Here is a 23000-nt window from a genome sequence, read left to right as displayed (position 1 = left end):
ACAGCTGCGAAGTATGAAGCCTTCTCAGTCGAACGTAGCATCTCTGGTGTCTGTAGACCAATCATTGTGGTCATGGCCTTCGTTTGTGTAAGAGATGTTATTTTCTTTCCCGGAAAAATAAGTGTGTTAATAGAGCAACGAATTGTCATTAAGTTTCTCATGAAACGCGTAAAACTAGGTAGTGAAACCTTTACTAAAAGAAGTGTATCTCGAAGACTGCTTATCACGTATGTGAGTTTTGGTACAGCTTAAGCGTTTCTGAGATGGCCGAGAAGACGTTGAAGATGACTCACACCTGGAACTCTCTTCAACGTCAAAAACGAATGAAAATATCGAAAAAGTAGATGATTCAATCTGACCGTCGCTTGACTATTCGAGCGATTGCTGAAACTGTAGGAATTGACAAAGAACGCGCAAGGCAAATTTTAAGTAACCAATTTAACATGAGATACCGGTGCCGAGAATTATCACCCTCAAACAAAAAGAAGTGCGTGAAAATGTTCTTACGGACACTTTGAATACCACTGAAAAGGATCCGTATTTCTGGGAAACAGTGACAACATATGACAAATCTTGGTTTTTCACTTATGATCGAGAAACTAAGCGTCAGTCAATGTAATGAAAAGGCCCAGCTTCGCCGAGAGCGAAAAAGCTTTAATGAACGAATCAGTATTGAAAGCGATGATGATTATTGTTTTCGATTTTCATGGAATTTAGTATCTACCCTGGGTTCCTGAATTCCAAACTATTAATGAATATTACTACCTTGAAGTTCTTGCTCAACTACGTGAGAAAATGAGAAAAAAAGCCCGAATTGTGGAAGAACAAGCCATGGGTTCTGCATGAAGAAAATGCACCGGCTCATGCCGCATTGTCTGCTGAAAGGTTTCTAGCGAAGTACAGCATCCCACGGATATAAAACCCACCTTATTCGCCTGACCTAGCACCACGTGACTTTTGTCTATTCCCCTTAATCAATCTGCACTGAAAGGAACAAGATATCATTCCGTTGCAGCAGTGAAAGAAACAGCGGCACGCGTCGATAAGGAGCTGACTGTGAAAGACTACCAGCATTGTTTCCATCAATGGAAAATTCACATGAGCATCGTAGGGTTGGAGGAGGAAAGTGTATTGAGAGTGACATTAACTAAATACGCATGTTTTCGAAATGAAACGTTGTACAGCAATAGTCCCGGTGTTTTGTGGTAGCTGAGTCGCTTAGTTTTACTCCGTGGCAATTTCTTGTATATCACGATGTGCAATAAAATTATTTGAAACTGTGAAGTCTAAGTAAATTTTATTGAAAATATTTTTCATGAAATATAAAATTTTATACTGAATGAAAATATAATGTAAAACTATCACAGCAGATTAACCTCTGGTCTTGAAGCAGTACGACAGAATGAATTATTTTACAAGTAGAGTGAACTATGACTGATTATTTTAATATTTCTGAAAAGAAAGCAGCTGTAAGTTGTCTGTCAGTGAAAAGTACTGTACTGAACTACTTGGAAAGTGATCGTAGTGAAAACTAATTTTAAAAAATGAATTTATTTGACGATAAATAGTCCATATCCAGAGGGTATACCAAGTTGCTGTGCACTAGTGCGCAGCAGTAAAATAACATATTTGGTTGCCTAATCAACAATTGCATTACGATAATTACATGCAAATTTATAGCAAGAAATATTCGTACATTAGTGTCTCTATTTACGCCAGTAAACAAAAACCTGCAAAATAATAAATTATTAACAAATGTAAAGAAATAGTGTGTGCAGGTAACTAAAAGATCGATGAAAAAATTTAAAGAGGTATTTTCAGTCGGAACAAGTCTCAGTGCTGTGTGTGATAAGCGTTACCTCGCACCGACTAACATATCTGCTAAAGGAAGAATACGAATGAGAATTCATATTTAAAGCATAAAGTGCAAAATGCATACAATGTCATGTTAGTAGTCGTAGCTTTAAACATGAATTCATCAGTGACAGTGGAATGTAAATAAATCATAGAAGCTTCAGTTCAGTTCGTAATAATTGCGACTCAAACCGCAATCACTGATACAAGAATGAATGCAGTTGTCTGTACATATTCCACACAGCGTACAGGGTCCCACATAAGAGATAATTGAGAAAAAGAAAATTGCTAGACACATTAGAAATCCATTGGAACATTTATATGAACATGAGTATGATGTGTTCAGCACGCCGACTACCCGTATGGATTAACGAAAACTCAACGCTGTATCACGTACATCGAAAGCTAACTACCTCATTAAGTCTGAACACAAGCAAAGATACACCAATGATCTGAAAAAGTTGCTGGCAAATATTACAAATTGAAGCCAGAATCACACCATTCTTTTGTAAGCAGTTGCATGAAAATGACATCAGAAAACAACTTGCAAGCAAGTTTCGAAATCAGTCTTCAATAGAAAAAAATGTGGAAGCAACAGCAACAGTCGCTCGCTGAAGGCCAATAAAAAACACAGGTAGGAACAGACTAGACTGCTTTGTGTCGTTCAAATGGGACATACGCCAAGATCATGCAGGCGTGCTGGCCTTACTACCGGGCCACATTGCTACTTCTAAAGTAGCTCTCGGTATTCATGCCTTCTCAACTAGTCAGAAACTGTTATTTCAATGATGTATCAGTACGCTTGAGATTCAGAAAACATGGGAGAAAGATATCAATAAGAACATTCACAGTCAAAATTCCGTAGAGTAATCTTATCAGAGCCGGTTTCGCTCCACAGTAGCCTGAGATGCAAACGGTCACCAGTTTGTGACGACAAATGTTGTTTCAAACACATTGATTAAAAACGTAGCGTTAATTCACAAACAGCTCAAGAACTGTTATCAAAACTGCTTTAAATTCTGGACTGTCTCGCATTTTTCGTGGATCTGAGACTTCCTGTCCTTATTGAACTTCTTGGAACTATGGCTTGTAATGAATTATATGCAATACCTGGCAAAAAAGTGAAGCACCCAGAAGCGCAGGACGGAACGACATGGACTTAACACGTTGAGAAGGTATGTGATGTTGTTTCGGTGATTATAGTATCGAGCACAGTTTAAAAAGAACATTCCAATATGAGCCCACTGGTGAGTATGACATTACGCACCCTCTTGGCGTGGATGCTTGCACTGATTCGGTGCCATAAAGCGTGGCATCTTCTCCAGGGGCAAGCTGATCCACAACTCTTGCAACTAGTCCTTTATAACCTAAATACTGGCACTGAAACAGAGTTAAACATCTGAACTGGTCCCTCATGTTCTATAGGGGCAGATCTGCGGATTTTGCAGAGCACGGGAATACCTCAACATTACGCAGTTCGTAGAAACACGTGCCAACATCGTCCTCTTGAAAAATGGCACCATGATAGCCGAAAGGTTCTAGGCGCTTCAGCCAGGAACCGCGCGTCTGCTACCGTCAAAGGTTAGAATCCTGCCTCGGGCAAGGATGTGTGTGATGTCCTTAGGTTAGTTAGGTTTAAGTAGGTCTAAGTTCTAGAGGACTGATGACCACAGATGTTAAGTCCCATTGTGATCAGAGCCATTTGAACCATTTGAACTGTTGGAAGTGAGGTAATACGTGAGGACACAGGATGTCTGTGACGTGCCGCTGTTCCATCATACACTACCTGGCCATTAAAATTGCTACACCACGAAGATGACGTGCTACAGACGCGGAATTTAACCGACAGGAAGAAGATGCTGTGATGTGCAAATGATTAGCTATTCAAAGCATTCACACAAGGTTGGCGCCGGTGGTGACACCTACAACTTGCTGACATGAGGAAAGTTTCCAAGCGATTTCTCATTGTTGCCTGGTGAAACGTTGTTGTGATGCCTCGTGTAAGGAGGAGAAATGCGTACCATCACGTTCCCGACTTTGATTGTAGCCTACCGCGATTACGGTTTATTGTATCGCGACATTGCTGCTCGCTTTGGTCGAGATCCAATGACTGTTAGCAGAATATGGAATCGGTGGGTTCAGGAGGGTAATACGGAACGCCGTGCTGGATCCCAACGGCCTCGTATCACTAGCAGTCGAGATGACAGGCGTCTTATCCGCATGGCTGAAACGGATCGTGCAGCCACGTCTCGATCCCTGAGTCAACAGAGAGGGACGTTTACAAGACAACAACCATCTGCACGAACAGTTCGACGACGTTTGCAGCAGCATGGACTATCAGCTCGGAGACCATGACTGTGGTTACCCTTTACGCTGCATCTTGGACAGGAGCGCCTGCGATGGTATACTCAACGACGAACCTGGGTGCACGAATGGCAAAACGTCATTTTTCGGATGAATCCAAGTTCTGTTTACAGCATCATGATGGTCGCATCCGTGTTTGGCGACACTGCTGTGAACGCACATTGGAAGCGTGTATTCGTCATCGCCCATACTGGCGTATAACCGGGCGTGATGGTATGGGGTGCAATAGGTTACACGTCTCGGTCACCTCTTGTTCCCATTGACGGCACTTTGAACCGTGGACGTTACACTTCAGATGTGTTACGACCCGTGGCTCTACCCTTCATTCTATCCCTGCGAAACCCTACATTTCAGCAGGATAATGCACGACCGCATTTTGCAGGTCCTGTACGGACCTTTCTGGATACAGAAAATGGTCGACTGCTGCCCTGGCCAGCACATTCTCCAGATCTCTCACCAACTCAAAACGTCTGGTCAATGGTAGCCGATCAACTGGCTCGTCACAATACGCCAGTCACTACTCTTGATGAACTGTGGTATCGTGTTGAAGCTGCATGGGCAGCTGTACCTGTACACGCCATCCAAGCTCTGTTTGACTCAATGCCCAGGCGTATCAAGGCCGTTATTACGGCCAGAGCTGGTTGTTCTAGATACTGATTTCTCAGGATCTATGCACCCAAATTGCGTGGAAATGTAATCACTTGTCAGTTCTAGTATAATACATTTGTCCAATGAATACCCGTTTATCATCTGCACTACTTCTTGGTGTAGCAATTTTAATGGCCAGTAGTGTAGTTCCCCCTCAGTCACTACCAACGTAACCTGAAACCATACTTTATAGCTCTACACACCATGACACCAGGAGTAACACCGTTACGGCTTTCCAAAACTTTGGGAGTTGGAGACCTCTTCTCAGGTGGCGGCCATACTCTCGAAGATGGCCACCTACAGTAACGCAGAACCGCGATTGATCACTAAACACTACTAGTCACCATTCACCCCCGGTTTTCGTTCCACTCCAAACGCTGCCGTTTGTGGTAAAGTATTAACGGCAGCAGATATACGGGACGGTAATTTCCTAGTCTGGCTGCAGTTAGCCTCCGATTAGAGTGTGGGATGACAGAATGTTGCAGGGAGTCTATTACTTGATTCCAGATGGCTGGGGTCGACTGGCAGGGGTTACAATGTACTTGGTGCATGATACGACTATTCTCACTTGTAGTGGTCAGACATGGCTGACCATAACTTTGATGATGAGTACACCTTCACTCACGATCCCATTTATTCCAACATCGGATCAACGTCACATCTGAATGCCTCAAAAATATGGATATTGCACGATTCGGCCATCCAGCCGTTTCTAGACCCAGAATGAAACAGCTTTCACTCTGTGAGGTGCTGATAATGCTATCTCAGACGAGTACGCGTCATCTCTCTGTCCTTCATAATGATCACACATCATCTGACGTTGTTCATGCTTCTTATATACCCTACGGAGCCTGGTAACAACACAAAACATGAACAACACTAATGCACTCTGGTGGTCATTCTAGCTGATGTACAGAACTGCAACTCTAATCGTTTACATATTCGCCCATGACGAGTACTTGTATGAAGTAATATTGACATCCAACATTTTTTGTTCGGTCAATGTTTTATCACAGGAAAATTTAATTACTGTGACATAAACAAGGTTATCTCTATTCAACATATACTTCACTCAACACCTCGCTTTAGAGTATTCGGAACCAAAATTAACTTACTTAATTTGTTTACCTACGAGTACTTTTCAATGCTAACCACTGTCGCTCAGGGACAAACAAGGCAACCCATATTCGACACTGTTTTCATAAACACAGCACAGGAAAGAAGGGGAAATATTTATGCTTATAAGTAATTAAAATAACATACCACATTCGAAAGTTAAACTATGCATACTTAAATTGAATGAATTTTAGAGTGGCGAGATTTTTTCAAATTGCACTGCTGAGGACTGTTGAGAACTTTATGTTGAAAAACAAAAAGCGTTAATTTTTTGCAGCAGGTAAGTATCCTTTTACGTGTTCGCTGCTTCAGGATAAAGAAAGATTGTTATGGAAATTCCTCCCAGCAACTCCAGTGGTCCAATAATTTCACGTAGGCACGTCCTGATACAGTACTGGCGGAAACTTATACTTTTTCTTTAAATTATGTTGACGAGCTGTATGTCTTTAATTGATGTTTATGAGCTGTAGAATGTGAACCAGCGCTGGTATTGGAGTCTCTTTTTTCCATTCCACAAGCTGCTCATGTATAACTCTATCTGGCTCATAACTGCCGAGGGAAGAGTAATACTAACGGATCAACGTTTACGATTGCTCGTACCGGACACTTACTGCGTCCTGCCAGCTTCGTAACCAGTCTGCTTCCACTGTCGTTCTTTACTGTCCAACGGTAATTTTTTGATCGTAACGTCATATGGCTAGAAATTTATCTAACTCGTGAACAGGAACTAATGAGAATATAATACATTTACTTATTATTCGTGCAATAATAGTTTAAAGACCTGGTATTTTGTAAGAACGATGATTAATGTCTAGTTTTGATCGTATATAATGAACATTTCCAAATGTGGATACAAAATAGTAAGTACCCGTTTAAATAAATAAACAAAAAGATAAATAATTTACTAAAATTCTACATTGTAGTAATACCAGAATGAGATTTTCACTCTGCAGCGGAGTGTGCGCTGACATGAAACTTGCTGGCAGATTAAAACTGTGTGCCAGACCGAGACTCGAATTCGGGACCTTTGCCTTTCGCGGACAGCGCACACTCCGCTGCAGAGTGAAAGTCTCATTCTGGAAACATCCCCCAGGCTGTGGCTAAGCCATATCTCCGCAATATCCTTTCTTCCAGGAATGCTAGTTCTGCAAGGTTCGCAGGAGAGCTTCTGTGAAGTTTGGAAGGTGGGAGACGAGGTACTGGCAGAAGTGAAGCTGTGAGAACGGGGCGTGAGTCGTGCTTGGGTAGCTCACACGATAGAGCACTTGCCCGCGATAGGCAAAGGTCCAGAATTCGAGTCTCGATCTGGCTCACAGTTTTAATCTGCTAGCAAGTTTCATTGTAGTAATACATTAGTGTTCACAGCTGGCGATGGTTCAAGATTCCTTAGATGAAAGTTATCATCCAAGAGTTATACAATAAAGAAATTCCAACAGCACCACGCAACCTTGAAAGTCTGCTAGCCTTTCTTTCGGGATGCACATATTACCAACATCAATTCGTACTGCAAAAGCATATAAATCGACAATGATGGGTAGTAAATGGGAGGGAGGGTACGTAGTGTCACGAAGGAGAATAAGGGAGTGATCGGGAATATGTGGTGTAAAAGCCTGTCGTTATGCAAAGGAGATATTTAAAATTCTCATATTTTCTTTACAGTGTGTAAAAATACGACTAATTCATTTATTTTTTATAATAATAATATATGTAATTTTACATCACATAGTCTAAAGCCTAAAATCTTGTGAAAGCAACAACTTTCTTCTGTCATTAGCTGTTCATTGTTACATGTAACTGTCACATTCTGTTCTCTTCTCGATTTCTTCCAAATATTTCTTCGTGGTCCATCCTCTTCCTTCCCTTCCCAGGACTTTACTTTCAAAAACGTTAATGATGAAAGTATTGTGTCTGATGGCAAATCTAATAAATTTTATTATTCTAACATTTTCTACATAAAATAAAAAAAAATCATCCCTCTCGTGTGTGACTTTAGTTTTTATTGTATATGTTATAAACAGCGTACGTTAACATCAAGCATGCAGTTCAGACAATATGTGTGTAGAAAGAGCATTTTCTTATTGAAAATGGTGTCAGGATACTATCATGAGAGCTAACACTCGAAGATACCGAATGTCTGTGACGTAATGCCTCCCTGAATCATTTCCATAGATGACCTGAAACCATACCGATGGCGTTCCTATTTGACATTCGTACAATATTAATGACGAACTGTGCGTATTACAGTTGATGATGGTAATGTGAATATTGCAGTTCTCCATATATAACTTTTAAGTTACTATATGTGGCTGTACAGGAAGGGCTGAGGGCGGGTGTGTGATAAGACAAGCTGTAGCACAATTAAAGAAAAGTTTCAAACAGCGAAAAAACGTTAGATAGTATTTAACGATTTGTGAATTTCTTTCCAGAAAATTCCGTCATGGATGGCTGCCGTAAAGAGATTGATCCCTGACCAGCGCCGTGGGTGAGTTCTACAAAATATTAATTACCTCCATAGAAATTTCTGGTATCTTAATCTAGCTTGCCAGGGATAGTACAGCGTCCCGTCACGGTAGAATAAAATGGCTTCGCAAGTGGAAGATGAACAGTTCGTTACTCTACACTATTAAAAAACGGTTAGCGGAAAATGGGGTGGTTGCGCACCTAAGGGATTTTGATTATAATCTTTATTATATAACACCTAGAGGCTCCAATTTACGTAGAGTATTGGCCACATTGGTTTACTGTAAAATATCTTAAAACTATAAATGTACAACTCCATGCTTTAGAAAAGAAACTGGTAAGTATAACATCATCGGACTGTGTCATTTTACCCGACATACCGGGTACAGTACAAAATATATATTTTGAATATTACTTTTATTAAGCAAAACACTGAACAACATAGTTCTCAAATGGTAAATGGCGAAAATATCAGCTTAGTTAACTAAGGAATAGATATAAAAAAATAGTTTTCTGACAAAATAGTGACAGAAATAAAGAAGATTCGACTGACTGGTCTCTTGCATATTTGAAGAACAACTAATGCTTCTTCAGACAGGAGTCACAGTTACAGTTTTCAGGGCTGTCCCACCCACTCTATTCAGAATGATACCAAAAGCACAAGAAATACACAGGTACCATTTATCGCTATCTTTGTCAAATTCACCACATACTACGCATACACCTTTGCCTCTGGCCTACTTTGTCGGGTGGCGCTCTGTCAGAATTTCCGTTATCAACAGCACTGACGGCATTTCTTATTCACCCGCCATCCAAGAAGCTCTCTATGTTTTACGGATGTACATCCTCATCTGAACAGAGGGACCCATTCTGATAAAAATGATTCACTGTGTTATTTTGACTTGCTAAATATGCGTTCATTAAATTGCATTTAGCTACCTACCTCCATTAGTGTCAAACTGAAGTGGGGTAAAATGATGCACTCGGTCTCTGTGCGTGAAATTACCCCAACAATCATGGCTTAAACAGGGTGTTCAAAAAAAGGTGTCGAATACTTTGAGAGGTGGTAATATTGATCGAGACAAGAGAAGTAAGTCCAATAAAAATAGGTCCTTAAACGCATACTTTCCGAGATAAACACATGTTATGGGAAGGGCTGCGCGACGACCCTTGGTTGCGGATCGTTCCAGTGGCGCTACATCAAACGTGTCGACAACCTTTAGAGTTGTGTAAACGACATCTGGCTGCTTTCTTTTAGTGCTCATGTGGGTGACTTCACAGTTTTCATTATTTAGAGTCAATTGCCATTTTTTGCACCATACAGATACCTTGTCTACGTCATTTTGCGATTGGTTTATGAACATCTGACGACTTTAAGATGGTAAATGGCAGCATCAACAGCAAAAAATACAAGAGGGTTGCTCGGATTGTCTCCTATGTCGTCCATATGATCAGGAACAGTAGAAGGCAAGGTTGAAAAATGTATTGCTTGGGAGGAGATGTGCAAAATATTTGCACCGCAACTGCGAAAATTCAATACTTTCGTTGACGTCTGTACTTCCTTTTCAACAAAAAAAACGAAAAGCAATATATTCTCCTCAGACACCTTCCGTGACTTGCTCGGCAAGCACACAGACAGTTCTCGCCACTCAGTTTCAGGTGCGCGGTTCAGTCGCGTGCTCGGCGATTCAACCGCGCAACTCAACCGCACGAATAATCGCGCGTTGTAGAGACTGAACCACGCTGTTACCACGATGAAGTCGCCGCTGTGAAAGCAGCCTAAGGCAGTTTCCTGCGACTCTGGAAGTTCCAACTGGTCGCAAGAATGCTCAACAGAATTTGTCAGCAGATACAGCTTGGCTAATGAACACACGTGATTCTTGACTCTTGAATGACGCGTGTTCGCGAGTTGTGCGCAGTCTGCTCTTGTATTATCGTCGTCAAAGACGACCCTGTCGCCGAGATCTTGGGAGTGAAAAATAGGCTGGAACATCCTGTTCCGGTAATGTACAGCGCCAAATCAGCCTCGAATGCGAGGAGAGTTGTCCGAAAACCGTGTATGATGTGGGCCTAAAACATGACTCTCACACTTTCTTGCTGAAACCCGGCGACTGCGTACTTGAATGTGCAGGCGACTTCGTACCAAAGCACGTTTCTTCTACCAACAGTATCATGCGTCTGACTATTTTGCACTCGATGTAGAGGAACCGACACCGTTGATTCACGTTCCATTCTAGATGTTCCCTTACCCACCTCTTATGCATCCACAGTTTTCATAGTGGACTCCTTAGGCCAAACTGATCGTGGGGAGACATTGCGTACAGTCCGGGTCGACACAGCCATCCGGTACGTGACAGATCTTCACTGTATTGTCTCACTGTTGTGGATGATTGTCCGAATTATGTCGCTGTAGTGTAAGCCAATTCAGCGGCCAGTTTCAAGGGCTGAGAACCCATCTTACCGTGAGCTATCACTGCATGCACGGTCTGAACTTCAAGTGAGTCTTCGAGGTATGTTGGTAGATTCTACAGTGTACCCGATCCCCACCGCCCCGTTCACGATCGGAAACACAGGGCGTTCAGCCGCTCAAGAATGCAGGTTTACTTTCATTGTGAAAACGTCCATTCGCTTCTCAGTCTTTGTTGTGTGACAAAATACCACCAGAGTTGAATCGCTAATAGCTACGAGACTTACAAGGCGTATACTGTTGAGCCCACAATGGTCTGTACGTGTGTTCGTAGTATTTGTTTTGCCTATGACGTCATCGTACCAGTGTAGACGGTTTACAGCAAAATTCTTCACCATATTGTGTTTGCGAATACAACAAACTTTCTTGAGACGGAAAAGCTTCTGCCAACAAATCAGCATGGATTTAGAAAGAATCGCTCGTGCGAAACTCAGCTTGACATTTCCTCACATAATATTGTGCAAACCATGGGTGAAGGGCAACAGGGAGATTCCACAGTCCTAGATTTCCGGAAAGCGTTTCACACAGTGCCGCATTGCCGACCGTTAATGAAGGTCCGAAGATACAGATTACGTCCCCAGATATGTGAATCCCACTAAGACTTCTTAAGGAAAAGAACCCATTGCGTTGTCCTGGACTTCGAATGTTGATAAAAGACAAGGGTATCGGCAGGAGTAACCCAGAGAAGTGTGACAGAACCGCTTCTATTCTGTGTGTACATAATGATCTGACGGACAGAATGAACAGCGGCTGTTAGTTGATGATGTCGTGCTGTACGGTAAGGTGTCGACGTTGAGTGGCTGTAGGAGGGCGCAGGATAAATCAGACAAAATTTGTAGTTGGAGTGATGAATGGCAGTTACTCTAAATGTAGAAAAATGTAAGTTAATGCAAATGAGCAGGGAAAACAATCCCTTAAGGTCTGAATACGGTCTTAGTATAGTGCTTATTGACACAGCTCCGTCGTTGAAATATCTGGGTGTAACGCTGCAAAGCGATATGAAATGGAAGGAGCGTGTAAGGATTGTAGTAGGGAAGGCGAATGGTCGACTTCAATTTATTGGGAGAATTTTACGAAAGTGTGGGTCGCCTGTAGAGGACACGATGCGACTCATTCTTGAGTACTGCTCGCGAGTTTGGGATATGCACCAGGTCTAGATTAACTGAAGACATCGAAGCAGTTCAGAGTCGGGCTGGAGATTTGTTACTAGTAAGATCGATCAACACGCAAATATTACCGAGATACTTCGCGAAATCAAATGAGAAGCTATGGAGGCAAGATGACGTTCTTTTCGTGAAACTCTATTGAGAAAATTTAGAGTGCCGACATTTGCTGACTGCAGAACGATTCGACTGCCACCTACGTATATTTCGCATAAGGACAACGAAGATTTAAAAAAAAAAGAAAATAGGGTTCGTACTGAGGCATATAGACAGCCGTGTATGCCTCACTTCATTTCCTAGTGGGACTGGAAAAGAAATGACTAGCAGGGGTACAACGTACCCTCCGCAACGCACCATATGGTGGCTTGCGGAGTATTCACCGGAATATAAATGAAAATCGGTATTAAATTGAAAACTACAAAGTAATGAAAGATGTCGTCTCATATGACTCGCCGGCCGTTGTGGCCGAGCGGTTCTAGGCGCTTCAGTCTGGAACTGCGCGACCGCTACGGTCACAGGTTCGAATCCTGCCTCGGGCATGGATGTGTGTGATATCCTTAGGTTAGTTATGTTTAAGTAGTTCTAAGTTCTAGGGGACTGATGACCTCAGATGTTAAGTCCCATAGTGCTCAGAGCCATTTGAACCATCATGTGACTCGTAAATATGCTCAGACTGATAGAAAACGCGTCACAGGAAAGCTCTGGTCGAAAAGAATCCAGAAAGCCTAAAAACTATGGTGCCGAGCGAATTCGAGAACGAACTAAGGCAGAATGGAAGAAGAAATGCAAAAACAGCCCAAAGAGACTACGCTGCTGGCCCGTCGGGCTTACCGCGGGCAGCAGCATCCTACACTTACTTATCTATTATGTAACCATCACTACACTGTGTAACCAATGTATAATAGAAATTGATAATTAAATTACGAAACACTTGTTATGATTTTATCCCGGCATTTGACCAAAAATTTACGACGTGGAGCCGAACTGCGAACACAGAAATTTCTTATCTATATTACACAGCGCCTTCCTGCGAGCGAAAGTGTATTGTGCCAGAGGTTTATGATTTTTTTCAGAAGAAGAGATAAAAACAAACTAAATAATTCACGAGTGTGGTTCAAATCTCCTTTTGAGCAGTTAATTACCGAAGGCGGACTCAGTCGGTGTTTCGAGGCTGCGAATTATCACTAAATGCTGCGCGGCGCGGCAGCAATTATAGTGTGACCCACAAAGACCTTGTCACAGGTTGCAGCTTTACAGCACAAGCAACTCCTCCAGCGCACCCAATGCACTCCTCACACACAATTAGTTTGCATACCTGTAGCTTTAAGAGGATTAGTAAATTATGGGTCACCGTTACTTCCATAAACTGTACGTATTACTTTTTCTTATGAATAATGTCGTCTAGATCGCTTAATGTAATTTCATTCATTACGATGTTTCAGCAACTGTTGTCATCAGGATCGTACGTCTTTCATAGAATGTAAAGCTTAACATGAACTGGAATCGAACGTAGCATTATTCAATTTGAATTAAAATGCCTTATGCTTAGTTGTTACCGATTTGATTATTATTAACAACACTATACGAGGTGTCCGAACATTGCTGCCTCCCCCCCCCCCCCCCCCAACACATATGAGCGACACAGATCGCTGGTAATATCGCGATTTAGTGTGCAGTTTCAGCCAATATTTCGAACGGCACTGTGCCGTGTGTTTCTGCTATGAAAAATGAAATGCTATGTTTAGCGGCAGTGCTAATTGATCTCTCTGCACGTCGTCTAATATTCTAAAAGAATAAAATAATAATAATAAGTAGAACTGACATTTTTTGCAGCACTTTTTCTGGGAACTGTAGAATATGTTATGATTACAGCATTGTCTCTAGAAACGCATTGTTGAGTCTTGCGTGGGACAGAAGAAACGGTTAAATGCTACCAGTTATTAGTGTTCATTACATTTTTCATTGACGCCAAGTGGGCTGTGTACATCTATCGATTCTGCATGCATTTTTAAATCTACATTTCCTTTTTTCTTTAATTAGTCTTGTAATTTAACTAGAAATATCTACATAGTGGTTTCGCAATTTCGATGTGACTATAGAAATGCTACCAACAGCAGCACTCTGGTTTCCATAACTCGTGTTGTAAGTTTCGTGACGGAGAGTTAGAATGTATCAAATGACAGGGAACCTCTGTATGGCTGTAGAATAGGTATGCCCTAAACATTCAACTGTTAATATTACCTCATTCTTAATATTACCCCGTCTAGTTGCTAATATTCACCAGCAGGTGCCCAGTAAATTGTGACTTCCCATGAATTTCTACTTTTACAAAACAAGCTTCAAAATGCTGCTCACTGCAAAATCGAAGGGTATCAATGTTTTTAGATATTTATCCCTTCTTAATAATGGTTACAACTCCGCTTTATCTTAACTTTTGAGAGAGGTTCATGTTCCTTCTGTAACCGTATATATTCTATCGTAAAGTTCTAACGCCACTGCACATAGCAAAATGAAATGAAATTACTAAAAGTCAACTTCGAATAACAACTAGAAAAACGAGTCGGAACCAGACAACCGTATTATGAAAGACTGGCAATCTGTCACTTGGGATTCATCAGATTGCCTGGCAATTTCTGACGATCAGAGATCGAACACTGCGCACTGCGATTTGCCAATACACAAGCGAGCTGGGTGCAGAACATATGACATGATGTTGATCTGTGTGATCTGTCGCCCTTCCCTGGACGCCTTAGGTTCAAAATATTACAGATGATAGAGGATCCCGAACTAATTGTTTTGAGATCTTGAACCTGGTTCAAAAATGGCTCCGAGCACTATGGGACTTAACTTCTGAGGTCATCAGTCCCCTAGGACTTATAACTACTTAAACCTAACTAACCTAAGGACATCACACACATCCATGCCCGAGGCAGGATTCGAACCTGCGACCGTAGCGGTCGCGCGGTTCCAGACTGAAGCGCCTAGAACCGCTCGGCCACACCGGTCGGCTTGAACCTGGTGATGGGGATTAGCTGTAACAGCCTGACAGATCACGTGGACATTGCTGTTGAACGTGGTCATTTCAGGCACATGTCGCAAAATTTCTGTGCACTCACCTGGCGGCGTATAGTAATTGTGTCCCTCTCGCAGAAGAATTCGCATTGTTTGTTGAAGGTACACATCGAGACTCTAATGAGGACGTAGGATTCTTTAAATCCCCTGAACCATACTAAATTTTTCAGGTACTCCGCAATGCTTTTATTGCAATGGTGTAATGTGTGCCACTACGTTTTGTTAAATACACTGGTATGCTTAAACACAATCCATTTTGAATAAGAACGCACTGTCACACTGAGTTTATATCTGTCTCAGAGCACATTCTTGCCCAGAGCGACTTCATCGTGAGAACTGACGCCAAAAACTTATTTTCAAGCTATTTTGGAATACCTGTTCTCGACTGTTGGCCGATAAGAGGGCAGGAAATGTAACTTTCCTTAACAAGGGCGTCCTGCGGGCAGCCAATGGGAGGCGACAAATGGTTGTTCACGTGATCACACAAGAACTTAGCGCGGGATCATATGTGGTAGTTGGGTTTAAGCTATACTGCGCCTCATGACATTTTCCACACGGAACAATTTGTCATAAATATCTCACTGTAATCAGCAAGACTTAACAAAATACATGTTCATAGGTCATGTTGTCAACCTAGAAGAAGCGTTTGGCATTGCAAAATAGTAGCAATGTTCGAAATTCTCAAAAAAAAAAAAAGCATGAGCTATAACTAACTCTGGGTAATATACATTGAAGCGCCAAAGAAACTGGTACAGGCATACGTGTTCAAATACAGAGGTATGTAAACAGGCAGAATACGGCGCTACGGTCGGCAACGCCTATACAAGACAAGTGTCTGACACAATTGTTAGATCGGTTACAGCTGCTACAATGTCAGGTTATCAAGATTTAAGTGAGTCTGAACGTGGTGTTATAGTCAGCGTACGAGCGATGGGACACAGCATCTCCGAGGTAGCGATGAAGTGGGCATTTTCCCGTACGACCATTTCACGAGTGTACTGTGAATATCAGGAATCCTGTAAAACACCAAGTCTCCGACATCGCTGCATCCGGAAAAAGATCTTGCAAGTAAGTGACCAACGACGACTGAAGAGAATCGTTTAACGTGGCAGAAATGCAGCCCTTCCGCAAACTGCTGCAGATTTTAGTGCTGGACCACCAAGTTCAAATGGTTCAAATGGCTCTGAGCACTATGGGACTTACATCTGTGGTCATCAATCCCCTAGAACTTAGAACTACTTAAAACTAACTAACCTAAGGACATCACACACATCCATGCCCGAAGCAGGATTCGAACCTGCGACATAGCGATCGCGCGGTTCCAGAGTGTAGCACCTAGAACCGCGGCCACCAAGTGTCAGCTTGGAAACCATTCAACGAAACATCATCAATATGGGCTTTCGGTGCCGAAGGCCCACTCTTGTACCATTGATGATTGCACGACACAAAGCTTTACGCCTTGCCTGGGCCCGTCAACACCTACATTGGACTGTTGATGACAGGAAACATGTTTCCTGATCGGACGAGTCTCGTTTCAGATTGTATCTAGCGGATGGACGTGTACGGGTATGGAGATAGCCTCATGAATCCACAGACTCTGCGTGTCAGCAAGGCACTGTCAGTCTTGTGGAGGCTCTGTAAGGTCTGGGGCGTGTGCATTTGGAGTAATGGGGGACTCCTGATACGTCTGGATACGCCATTCATGTCCATTGTGCATTCCGATGGACTTGGACAATTCCAGCAGGGCAATGCGACACACCACACGTCCACTCTTTTGAGTTTAAACACTTCCGCTGGCCAACAAATTCCCCAGATATGAACATTGTTGAGCATATCTGTGATGTCTTGCAACGTGCTGTTCAGAAGAGATCTCCACCCCGTCGTACTTTTACGGATTTATGGACAGCCCTGCGGTATTCATGGTATCAGTTCCCTCCAGCACTACTTCAGACATTACTCGAGTTTATGCCACGTCGTGTAGTGGCAGTTTCGAGCGAGGACCCTACACGGTATTGGGCAGGTGTACCAGTTTCTTTGTCTCTTCAGTGTACAATGTGGTGGAGTCCAAAGCACGAGGTCCAATGGCAAACTTGGTATCGCACGACAAAACGACAAGGACAGTCGCTGCCTGACGCAGCAACGAATGAGAGCTGTCGGTGTAGACACGCTCTCAAGAGGTTCGATACGGCACCGCTGCCGGAAGAGTACTTACGTAGTATTAAAAGTCAGAACAGCATTGAAGTTTATAGTCAACTGCATCTTGGGAGATTCATTCTGTAATGGTATCAAATGACGAAAGTCATAGCGTTCATCCGCAGTAACAAATACATAAATATTCCTATGGACATGAATTGTTTCCAAGTTAAGCATTTCACACTGTTCAAGTTTTAATAAACTTATTTAATATTTTGTGTGTGTTGTAGAATCTGTGCAGAAGTAAATCTAGGTTTGCTAGAATCCACTAGAGTGCCGTTGCGATGTCTCAAGTGTTTTTTCGTCCGCCATTACAAACAATATGTATTAGACCCCAAGGCGGAACAATAAGAATGGATGTTCAGGAACGAAGTGAACGGATTAAAAAGCGTGTCTTTCACCCCTACACACAATAAATCGTAGAAGCAATGTCGGAAATGAAGCAAATGTTCAGGACTGTGATTAAAATTCAGGGTAAGATTCACTGACGACATTGCTATCTTCCGTTGGAACGAGAAGAACTATAGGACTTGTTGAATGGAATGAAGTCTAGTGAGCACAGAATGGAAGCTGACAGTATACCGAAGAAAGGGGAAAGTAATGAAGATTGGAAGAAATTAGATTAACAATAAACCTAACATCAAAATTGGTGACCACGATATGAACGAATTCTGTTCCCCTTGAAGCAGAATAACACAGATAGGGTGAGTCAAGAAGAAGGTAAAAAGCGTTAGTACAGGTGAAGACGGGGTTCTTAGCCAAATGAAGTCTGCCAGCATCAAACATGGCCCCTAATGTACAGAAAAAGTTTTTTGAGAACGTTAAGTTTGGACCAGAACGTTGTGTACAGGTGAACCATGGACTGTGGGAACACCGAAGAAGACGAGAATCGAAACGTCTGAGATGTTGTGCTACTGAAAGACGTAGAAAATTTGGTGGAATAGAAATGAGTAGGTTCTCCGCAGGATCAACAAGGAAAGGAACATATTATGAAGATTTCTGACAATAATAAGAGACAGGATGATAGGATATGTGTTAATGTTGTTGTTGTTGTGGTCTTCTGTCCTGAGACAGGTTTGATGCAGCTCTCCATGCTACTCTATCCTGTGCAAGCTTCTTCATCTCCCAGTACCTACTGCAACCTACATCCTTCTGAATCTGCTTAGTGTATTCATCTCTTGGTCTCCCTCTACGATTTTTACCCTCCACGCTGCCCTCCAATAGTAAATTGGTGATCCCTTGATGCCTCAGATCATGTCCTACCAACCGATCCCTTCTTCTGGTCAAGTTGTGCCACAATCTTCTCTTCTCCCCAATCCTATTCAATACTTCCTCATTAGTTATGTGATCTACCCATCTAATCTTCAGCATTCTTCTGTAGCACCACATTTCGAAAGCTTCTATTCTCTTCTTGTCTAAACTATTTATCGTCCATGTTTCACTTCCATACATGGCTACACTCCATACAAATACTTTCAGAAAAGACTTCCTGACACTTAAATCTATACTCGACGTTAACAAATTTCTCTTCTTCAGATACGCTTTCCTTGCCATTGCCAGTCTACAGTTTATATCCTCTCTACTTCGACCATCATTAGTTATTTTGCTCCCCAAATAGCAAAACTCCATTTTATTACTTTAAGTGTCTCATTTCCTAATCTAATTCCCTCAGCATCACCCGACTTAATTCGGCTACATTCCATTATCCTCGTTTTGCTTTTGTTGATGTTCATCTTATATACTCCTCTCACGACACTGTCCATTCCATTCAACTGCTCTTCCAAGTCCTTTGTTGTCTCTGACAGAATTACAATGTCATCGGCGAACCTCAAAGTTTTTATTTCTCCTCCATGGATTTTAATACCTACTCTGAATTTTTCTTTTGTTTCCTTTACTGCTTGCTCAATATACAGATTGAATAACATCGGGGAGAGGCTACAACCCTGTCTTACTCCCTTCCCAACCACTGCTTCCCTTTCATGTCCCTCGACTCTTATAACTGCCATCTGGTTTCTGTACATGTGTTAATACATTAGGTAATAACTTGCATAGTAAAATAGGTATCTGTAGACGGTAAAGATTTCAGGAGAAGACAAGAACTGGAATATATCCAACAAATAATGGAGAACGTTGGCAACGAGTTGTGCTCTGAGCAGAAGAGTTTGGCACAGAAGAGAAAATCGTGACAGGCAGCATCAATCCAGCCAGAAATCTGAGGTCCCCACAAAAAAGCTTTAATTTCATGCTACCAGCTATGCTGATAATGTGGCATAGGTTGGTCTGTGACCCGAATGTGTAACTGTCCTTCAGCCACTGACACTGTCGTCAGCATCCACTGACTAATAATTGCGCCTCAGGGCTACGTACATGTAAAGTATCAGTCTAGCAATGTATTACATTACCGAAATCATTATTGTGTAACAGTCATCAAACCCTCTGTGGTTGCCGCTCGCAGTTACAGTATCCCGTCTGTCCAGAGTCCAGGCGCTCGTGATTTTTGCAACACATGCGATCCTGCTTCACGATACTGTATCGCTATCGGTGAAGGGAAAATTAATGACCAACTCGGATCAAGCTTTCCACTGTTGCGTTATTGAAACGGTTTATGGTACCGGTAGCCAACGGCCTTGCCGAACTGGTAACGCCGGTTCCCGTCAGATCACCGAAGTTCAGTGCTGTCGGGCTGGGCTAGCACTTGGATGAGGACCATCCGGTCTGCCGAGCACTGTTGGCAAGCGGGGTGCACTCAGCCCTTGTGAGGCAAGCTGAGGAGCTATTTGACTGAAAAGTAGCAGCTCCGGTCTCGTAAACTGACATACGGGCGGGAGAGCGGTGAGCTTACGGGCTGAGGATGACACAGCGGCCGGTCGGTACCGTAGGGTTTTCATGGCCTGTTTGGGTGGAGTTTTTTTGCTTTTTTGTTTATGGTACCGGTCGACAACGTCGCATTCACCGGTGATACTGGGTTAAAAGAATTCACATTTTACTGGTGACTGCAGTGTTGGCAATCCTTTTGCACGTTGAGAAATTAAAAATTATACAACTGTGCTGCCGGCCGCTGTGGCCGAGCGGTTCTAGGCGCTTCAGTCTGGAACCGCGTGACCGCTACGGTCGCAGATTCGAATCCTGCCTCTGGCCTAGATGTGTGTGATGTTCTTAGGTTAGTTAGGTTTAAGCAGTTCTAAGTTCTAGGGGACTGATGACCTCAGACGTTAAGTCCCATAGTGCTCTGAGCCATTGAGCCATTTGAACCACAACTGTGCTGTATCATACACCACCGACAATCGCCGTTTAATCTCCAGCTGGCAGTTTGTGACGTCTTCAGTGTCTCAGTAAAGTAAGTTTTTGCGATACAGGCTGCAGACACGTACGTATAGTCATACGAAAATCCAGCATTTCAATTGAAGGAAAACCGATACGTCACATTCACACTTTGATAAATCTGTCTTCGAGCAATACCTGTCCAGTTAACTATTACTTGTCAGACCCACCAACACAAACCCAGTTCGGGCTAAATAACTGTAGAGTCAACTACTAATGTGCCAGTGCTATAGCGAAGCTCCTGCTTTAAAATCACGCTCTCCTAAAGTTAAAGTCCGCCTGGGGAACTCGATACTGCCTTAGAAACAATGCGTCCAGGACCCGTTGACCCTGCACAAGTGTCTGACTTTCAAACTACATTAGCACACAGTTCTGGAAATTTTGTTGAACTGTTAAGCCTCATAGCCAACTAGGCATTGGCTGCAGAGTGATGAGCTTGTTTCTTATACACGAGCAGTCTCATCGGTTCAGCTCCCTTTACAACTAATGACAACTCTCTCTTCGATTAGGAAGTCTTGCGGAAACTACTGGTCACCAAATTTGGCAAGTTCACGACCAATCACAGTAACCCTTTGAATAATCCGTACAGTGAAAGCACCTACGAATGCCACATTACCCTCGGATTTGCGAGAAATGTCCCCATCCCTCTAATGCTGTCAACGAAGGGATTACGCAGCCCTCGTGCATGTCGGGACGTCTTCTGAGAATCCCATTGGCTGTTCGTCTTCATGCTGTCGGGGGGTCAGTCGCCCCGTTCTTAAAAAGCACGTACATTTTCTCTTCTGACTTAAATCCGAATTTAGTTATTACTTCTCCGACAACCGGTCCCTCGTGGACTGGAATTGATTCGTTAGAACTGTCTTACCTAACTGAAACATAAGTCAGTAATTTGTCTGTTAGTAATGTACAATACTACTTTGTAATTTACGCCAGGGCAATTGCATTACATTTAACAAACACGAACCGATTTCTTTTCTTCTGCTCTTCAAATGTGCCATCAATAGAGACGTTGTATTTCTGTGGTCTAGCGTGCGATTTAGTTGACCGCGTATCACGCAACTATTTTAGTGACTTAGTTACTACAGTATACCGTTGAGTGCTGTTTGGTCAGTCTAAGACCTATAATCTGATATCATTTAAAAGATGTATCTAAAATGTTCGGTGAATGGAATATTATGAGGAAAAATACGTAAGTTTAGTATTTTAGAAAGTATAGAGAAATTTTTTTCTTAAGGTTTTGTTTTATGTGACATGGAAGTATTATGAAAAGTTTCATATCTTTCTAAAAACCTGTAACAACTCATGACATTACTCCAGTAATTATAAAATTTACTTGTGTTTACATTATATTAACCTCACCAGGATAAAGCAGCAGTTCACATATCCAAAACATCACGCTTAAAAATATCATAGTACAACAAAACGCGTTTAAAAGTGGAATTTTTTTCGCGACACACTTCCTGAGGAAAATAAAGAAAACTAGTGACAGGCAGGTGCAAATGTTATTTCATAATAAAGAAAACCATTGTAGTTGTAGCAACGCCGCCTTTGACAGAAACAACATACATGAAGGTATTGGACGAACGGAGCTGTAATACAGTCCTAGATAACAACTCTCGATACTTGGCTCTAACAGCTCTTGAATTATTTAGCAGCTTCTTGAGAACATCTGAATATGAGCTCTAATGACGAATGTGATACGCTAATAAATTTTAATTTTTGTTAAAACTCTTGTAATGTGTAAGCTCTCTATAAAAAGTAATTTGTATCTGAGAAAAGTGAATATGTTGATTCCAATAACTATCTCCTCATGCAACATGTACTTTAGGTCTCGTAGTCAATTGCTGAGCAAAACTGGCTGTTAGTTGGTCCTATGTGAACAGTGTCGTGAAATAAAATTCATGAAATGCAAAATTTCAAATAAAGAAAATGAATCTAATTAAATGCCTAAAGAAACTAATTGTGCGCTCAGTGAAAATTATATAACTAAAATTCAGTAGAAAGTACATTATGAACGTTGCGTGACATGAAGTGCAATGTTTGACATGGAATAGCCACAGAAATAAATTACTGTTCTACTCAGATGAAAATAAATGTTCGATATTAACAGTACTGTTGACTGAAAATTCATCTGCGTGCTAGCACGACACCTACTACACACCGTTTGTTCAGGGATGGAAGATGAGATCTGCCTTGAAATAAAAGTGACTGAACTCTTGCTCAGCATGCTGTTTTGTTTCTGATGTACTGGCGTTCTCGGAAGGAAATACAAATCAGCAGATGCAGCAGCCAAAGGAAAATTAACTTCTCACTACTAATTTATTTCCTTTTGCTGGTCAGAA

General features: G+C 42.1%; 1 protein-coding gene across 5 annotated transcripts in view; it reads left to right on the top strand.

Annotated features, from left to right (window-relative positions):
- The window catches only part of LOC126237240 (lactosylceramide 4-alpha-galactosyltransferase-like), a 543469-nt gene that overhangs the window by 276945 nt on the left and 243524 nt on the right, over positions 1-23000 (top strand). For all 5 annotated transcript variants that reach the window (XM_049947147.1, XM_049947144.1, XM_049947143.1 and 2 more), the window contains exon 2: positions 8409-8464. In XM_049947147.1, coding sequence (XP_049803104.1) covers positions 8409-8464 — 56 coding nt within the window. The remainder of the gene's footprint in view (positions 1-8408; positions 8465-23000) is intronic.

This window comes from Schistocerca nitens, chromosome 2 (genome assembly GCF_023898315.1).
Source record: "Schistocerca nitens isolate TAMUIC-IGC-003100 chromosome 2, iqSchNite1.1, whole genome shotgun sequence".
Classification (NCBI taxonomy): Eukaryota; Metazoa; Arthropoda; class Insecta; order Orthoptera; family Acrididae; genus Schistocerca; species Schistocerca nitens.
Note: the sequence above shows the minus strand (reverse complement) of the source record. Positions and strands in the feature narration are given on the sequence as shown.